The sequence below is a fragment of the Crocodylus porosus genome, unplaced genomic scaffold (assembly GCF_001723895.1).
Source record: "Crocodylus porosus isolate Cpor-Errol unplaced genomic scaffold, CroPor_comp1, whole genome shotgun sequence".
Lineage (NCBI taxonomy): Eukaryota > Metazoa > Chordata > Crocodylia > Crocodylidae > Crocodylus > Crocodylus porosus.
Window position 1 is genome coordinate 28,923,593 of NW_017728909.1, and position 6,777 is coordinate 28,930,369.

General features: G+C 43.7%; 1 protein-coding gene across 1 annotated transcript in view; it reads right to left on the reverse strand.

Moving 5' to 3' along the window:
* Positions 1–3,820, reverse strand: part of LOC109307865 (complement component C6-like) — a 43,067-nt gene extending 39,247 nt beyond the window's left edge. Inside the window, exons 1-3 of the mRNA XM_019532004.1 lie at positions 3,676–3,820; positions 1,238–1,397; positions 513–669 (exon numbers count right to left, since the gene is read on the reverse strand). Of these exons, the coding sequence (XP_019387549.1) occupies positions 513–669; positions 1,238–1,380 (300 nt within the window). The 5' untranslated portion in view covers positions 1,381–1,397; positions 3,676–3,820. The remainder of the gene's footprint in view (positions 1–512; positions 670–1,237; positions 1,398–3,675) is intronic.
* Positions 3,821–6,777: the final 2,957 nt, after the last annotated feature.

Here is a 6,777-nt window from a genome sequence, read left to right on the forward strand (position 1 = left end):
GCCAGTTCTTGCTGACTATGTACAAATGGAGGAATGGTTTATTGCAGAGTTGTCCAGCTTCAGTGGGGCTGGGGGCCTCATGCAGCATCAGCATGTGGCCCCTGAGTGGTACGCCATGTGAGCTATGTGCTGTGGGATTCCACCCCCGCAGCTATTCAGGCAGCATCATGTGGCCACCCAGGATCCCCCTGAGTCCTGCTGCATGGGCAGCACTGGTGGTACACACAGCCCTGTCATGGGGTCTGCACTAATGACAACATAGCCCCCACCTCCATCCTCCCCCAGGATTTCTCTCCTTTCCCCTGCAAGGAGAAGGGTGTGCAGCCTTCTCCCAGGTTCTCTGACAGCACAGCAATGGGAGAGGCAGCTGCAGGGACCTGCAGACCATATGCCCCATATCCCCTGCAGGCCAGTAGCTGGTTTATTGCACTACAATTAACACCACCTCTCATGACCTGGATCATAACATCTGTTTTCCCACTCCCTTCAAACCAGTTTTATTTTCCACCTACTTGTTTTTTAACACATGGATCACATTCTGACCAGGGACCCAAATCTCCAAGCTGGCAGTTGATAGGACATGCCTGTTCATTGCATGCCCGGGATTCTGAGAGTGTGCAAAGTTTGTCACAGGAATTTTTTATAAAATAAGTATCATATATTATTTGCCTGAAAAATAAGATTACCATTAGTGAGGTATGGTGCAATTATAACATTTCTGCTACACTTACAGGGGGAGCCAAAAATAAAAAGACACATGATTTGAAAATCAGTTTTAGTTTTCAGCAGTTTACAATCAGGAAAGAATGAGAGAAAGAAAAAGGCAAAGAGAAACATCTTGAAACAAAAATTCTTGTAGATCTTATGAAACATGTTTAAAATCATGTTCCCATGTACAGGAAAGGTTAGTAAGTCAGCTTATGCACATACTTTTATGTCCCACTTTAATTCTTAATATTGAATAACTGCAATGTTTAGCATGCTTCATAGAAGATTTTAAAATTCAATTGTCATATAAATATAGTAATTAGTGAATCATTCATGTGACCTAGCAATCAGTGGAAGCAGCCACTTCCAAAGGCAAAATAAGAATTTTTGCACATGTTTTTTACTGTAAACTCTTAGGTGTTTATAAGTCTTCCTATAGCACAGTGATTCTCTTCCTGACTGAAAACTTAAAACAAAACAGACCTCTAAAAAATCAATACATTAAAGCAACTTAGTAATCTATGCCAACCTGTCTCTACTCTGAATTCCATAATTGCATGTTTTTGAACACCTGGACCAAGAACTCCATGCATATTGCTCACAATTACATCCCAGGCTGCTTTCAGTTGCAGTGCTCAGCAGAATGAAGAATACTATAATAGTCTTGTCCATAGCTGGAAGGTGTCCAGCTGCAGTAAAAAAAAAAAAAAAAAAGTATTATTCATTGTATTCTACTCACAGGCAAATACATGCTCAGAATTCATTAACTATGTCAGCTGCCCCTGGGTCACATCAGGGACTAGTTAAAAAAGAAGTTTTTTACATTTAATCTTTACCTTTAATAACAGCTAACCACACTCCCTCGTCTTTATACATGCCTGCAATTTGTACACATGCATGCATACATACATATGGAGATGTAGAACAAGTTAAGAGATTTACTTGTGCTATCAACTTCTCAGCTCTCTTCCCATTCAGGGAATTGGGCACAGGAGTCTTTATGAAGTGAGTTTATATTTCTCCCAAACTGTAGGCTAAATATCCCTAAAGGAGGCTCTGTGATCATCCATCTTCCCACTATCAACAGGAACATGGTTGGAGGGTGCAACAGATGGGTCAGCTGTCCAAGAACCAAGTATTCTCTGTAGTTGCTTTATGCTCCCTGGGTATCAGGGATACAGGATTCATGGGGCTAGGGGGACAATAAACAAAGGGAGCTAGTGGTATAGTGGTTAGAGCAGTCACCAAAAAGGGGAATCAGAAGGTTCTGGTCATTGCTCCACAAAAAATTTGTGCATTTCACATTAAACAGTTACTGGATGACAACCAGAAGCACCCAGAATCTAGGCATACATAAATGAAAAGAACAAAGCACCACACTTTAGCCATGATGCAGTACACCAGATTCTGCAGACCCTCTGTCTCTCTCTAAGTGGCTACTACCTAACTGAGGGACCATGTCCCAATTCCCAACTTGTCTAAACTAGGGAGTCTCTCTGAAATAATAACTTTTATCACAGCAGTTCTTACCATTGTAATTAAGGACCTAATCACTGGGGTACAGAGTCAGGCTCATTCTTGAACTATTTCTATTTCTTTCTCTGGCTCCATGATTCTTGTATTCTTATTTGTAAAATGGCTGTGCCTCTTAAATAGGAGAGATGATAAATGTCCACTGTGGAGACCATTATATAATCAGGTGGTTAGGGCTCTGTTGTAGGAAGTAGAAAATAATTATTTAAATCCTCCAAGGCTGAGAAAGGCCTAAAACCCAAGTTTTGCATTGCTTGGTAAGTGAGCTGACCACTACTATTATTCAAAGAGTAGCATTACCTTTTCTTCTCCTTCCTCTAGCCTTTCTGAATGAAAGTGACTGTGGTGGCTGTGCTATATACCGTAAAAGGCAGGCTAGATTTTCATCTTATAGACTAAATAAAGTAGCTATTTAGGTACATATACCACAAGATGTCATAGGCTGAAGCTTACTTCATCAGATACTATGTGCAAAAAGCAGAGTATAAGAAGGAGACAGAAATCAGAATATGAGACAGACAGACAGTGCTGGCAGAGATGAGAAAACCACCAGTAAAGTCATAGGAACAAATGGGTCACAAAACTAACTCAGGTAACAGGATAAGAATCCATAATCCCTATTTAAACTATATTTGACTATTCAGTCTGTGAGTAACTTCTTGGTCCAGAGTTTCCTGTTCAGATTGGTTTTTAAAAGTTTGCTGTCTAAAAACAGCAACCCTCAGGGCAGTGATATAGTTTCAAGGGAGGTTAAAGGGTTCTGCCAGAGGTTTGCATGTGTCTCTGTAACTCATATCAAAGTTGTATTCAGTCATTCTCACAAGTAGGGATTGCCCAGTCTATCCAACATAGACAGCAGAGGGGCACACTAAGTAGGTAATTGCATTGGTAGAGGTGCAAGTAAACAAACTTTGGATGTTATAGTGATGACATGATCTGTACTGATGTTGGGACACAGAAGAAACCTGGGCACATTGCAAGGTCTGGTGCCTTGGTGAGACTGGGAGCTAAGAAGCCTGTTGCTTGAGAGATGCCATTTGAGGTTTGGGTGTTGTCTGTAAGCCAGGACCAGTTTGTTCCCCATGACTGCTTTGAAATGGTGCTATATACTTTGGTTAGTCTATAAGGTGCAAATCTACCCTACCTTCTATTTGACTGAATCACTGACTTACCCTGCAGATTTAGCACTTAGGGTAGAGAATGCCATGCCAGATTCTTTACCAAATGTTAAGGTTTGGTCCAGTTATAAGTAAAGGATCAGTAGTTGCAATAGACTCTCTTGGATGAGATTTTTAAATGAGCCTAAGGGATGGTACTTAGTTGCCTAATGCCCTTAGATGCCTTTGAAAATTCCATCCATAACTATCCACCATACTTTTAACTTGTTCACACAATAAACATGAATGAACACATTTTTTAAATATGCAGACTTACCCTGGTGTGTCTTACAGAGCCGAGGAAACCACTAAATCCCAAATCTGGTAATAATTTATGAAAGGAGACAGCTGTCTGCAAAACAAATGGAATCTTCTTTCATAGATATCTGTAAGCCAGACATTTATGAGAATAGTTTATGTGTGTCCCCTTAAAACAAGGAATATACCGATCCTCAGATTGAGAATCTTTTGTTTAATCTAGTTAAATTTTAACAGAACCCTAATCTCATTTGTAACTTCTTTATCTATCTACAAAACCAAAGTCAACCGTCAGCACTAAGTCACAAGGTTTTAAAGCCAACTACAGCCAAATACAGAAGTGTGCTGCCCAGGGACCTACAGAATACAAGAACTATTCCTGCTGAGCTGAAAAAAATTGAGGAATCACTTTGCTTTCTTAAATTTTGCCAGGAGGACAGCAAGTGCAAATGAAGACCTGTTTAAAGTAATGATGGGATTCTTGAGTTCAAGACCGGGCCTCTGCCTTAGAAGCTTAGTGAGATCAAAAGGAATCAGCCCCTACTGTAAGAGATTTATTATACACTAATAAAGTAGCTGTTATCATGGCTGTAGTATAGTCAAGCAAATGTTGGCCAAAATGTCTATGCTTTGTGAGATTCTTGTCTTTCAGTGTCTTTACACATAGTTACCTCTGTGAACCAACTTCCAAGAGGAATGGTGCTGGCTCCTACCCTGGGGGTCTTTAAGACAAGGCTAGATGAACACCTTGCTGGGGTCGTTTGACCCCAGTACTTTTTCCTTCCAAGGCAGGGGGTCAGATTTGATGATCTGCTCAGGTCCCTTCTGACCCTACAAACTATGAAACTATGAAACTATGAATGCATTAACCATGGAGGGCATCTTGGGACCCTCTGGGTTAAAATATGGGGGGGAACATAAAGAAGAGTATATACTCATAGGAGTCTATTACAGACCTCCAAACCAAGAAGAAGAACTGGATCTCGAACTGGCCGAGGCTGCACATTCCTAATATATGATAGTCATGAGAGACTTCAACCTCCCTGACTCTTGTGGGATGAGCACATGGCCAGGTCTGACTGGTCACATAACTTCCTCACCTGCATTGATAACCTGTAGCTAATGCAAGAGGTCTACAGGCCAACTAGGGGAGAGGCACTGCTGGATCTGGTTCTGGCCAAAGGGGATGATCTGGGGAGCGATCTGAGGATTGAGGGTAAGCTTGGTGACAACAACCATAACCTGATTGCTTTCTCTGTCCAATGCAGGGTGGGGAAATACCTCAGTAAAACAGAAATCCTCAACTTTGGGAAGGCTGATTTACACAAACTCAGGAGACTGGTCAGTCAGGAACTAAGAGACCATGGCCCCCTAGGAAGTGGAGTCTATGAATGGTTGTTCCTAAAGAACTCAATCCTCAAAGCACAAGGGAAGTCCATCCCATCCCACAGGAAATGCAGTCAGAGGGCAGGGAAGCCTCCTTGGCTCAACAGGGAACTTGTGGGTTTCCTGAAACAAAAAAAGAGAAGCCTACACCAGATAGAAAACTGGAATCATCACCAAGGAGTACTACTCAGCACTAGCCCGTTCCTGTAGGGAGCGGTCCAGAAAAGCCAAGGCAGCAGCCAAATTCAGGCTAGCCACTGGAATCAAGGGTAACAAAAAGTCATTCTTCAGGTATGTGGGAAGTTGGAGGAAGAACAAAAGCAACATTCGCCCCATGCAAGATCAAATGGGGCAGCTGATGTCTGAAAAGACCAATCTCCTAAACGATTACTTTGAGCCAGTTTTCCATCCGCCCTCCATTCACTCAGATGCGGATTGGCAAAGTGCACAGACAGCACAAAAGGTTGGGGAGGAGGCCATGCTAGAGAACAGGCTGGGGATACAGGCTGACTTGGACACACTTTCAAAATGGGCAGACCTAAACCTGATGACATTCAACATAGAGAAATGCAGGGTACTTCACCTTGGGAGAAAAAAACAGCATCATACTTATGGAACATGGGATTCTTCAGCCTGGCAAAGAGAAGGCTCAGGGGGGACTTGGTGGCTGCCTATAAGTACATAAGGGACAGGGGTGGTACATCAGGATCTGAGAGAACAGTTGTTCCCCAGGGCTCCCCAAGGGATAACTAGGTCCAATGGCCACAAACTTCTAGAAGGCTGATTCAGACTTGATATAAGGAAGAACTTCTTTACATTCCAAGTGTCCAAAGTCTAGAACAGACTCCTCCCAGAGGTGGTGCAAGCACCTCCTCTGGAGTTATTCAAAAGTCATTTGGATGTTTATCTTTTTGGGATCATTTGATCCCTTAAGACTCCTTGCCTCTGGCAAGGGGGCTGGACTCGATGATCTCACAAGGTCCCTTCCAGCCCCTAATGTCTATGAAATCTATTTAATAACCTGTGAAAATTGATTTGATTCAGCCACAGGCTTTTTTGACTGTATTTAGCCTAAATAACTACATTGAAAATTATTCTGTATATGCATCAGGAGAATGAGGTTTGGGAGCTGAGGGGGAGCACATGGGCAGCCAGCACACGTGTGCCCACCTACCCACACTTACTGGCTGTGGAGGTGGCATCAGCAACAGTGACAGAGGCCACAGCTGATGCCACAAGGTAAGTGAGGCGGGTGAAGGGAGCTGGCACAGCTGCAGAGGATCCAGAGGGGGAGCGTCCCAGATCCCTCTTAAATGAGCTGGCAGGGAGCCGCACTCCTGAGCCACGCACAGGCAGTGCATGCAAACAGAGTGTGCAGACAGGCACTCTCTGAAAGGGCATGCTGGTGTTCATGCAAGGCAGGCTTGCAGAAGGAGCCAGGAAGGAGTCTGCACAGCAGGAGAGAGAAGAAGACTCACAGCTTCATGGACATGGTAAGAACATGGGGAGTGGCTGCTAGGGATCGTGACCTGGTGGTAAGGCTGTGGAGGGCGGCCGCTAGGGATCCCGCCCCAGTGGTGTCACCTACCCTAGGCTCCTCTGAGGCCTCCACCCAGACAGAGCCCATGGTGATGCTGGTGCCCCCTTTCATAGATTTTATAGACATTAGGGCTGGAAGGGACCTTGGAAGATCATCGAGTCCAGCCCCCAGCCCAACGGGCAGGAACTCAGCTGG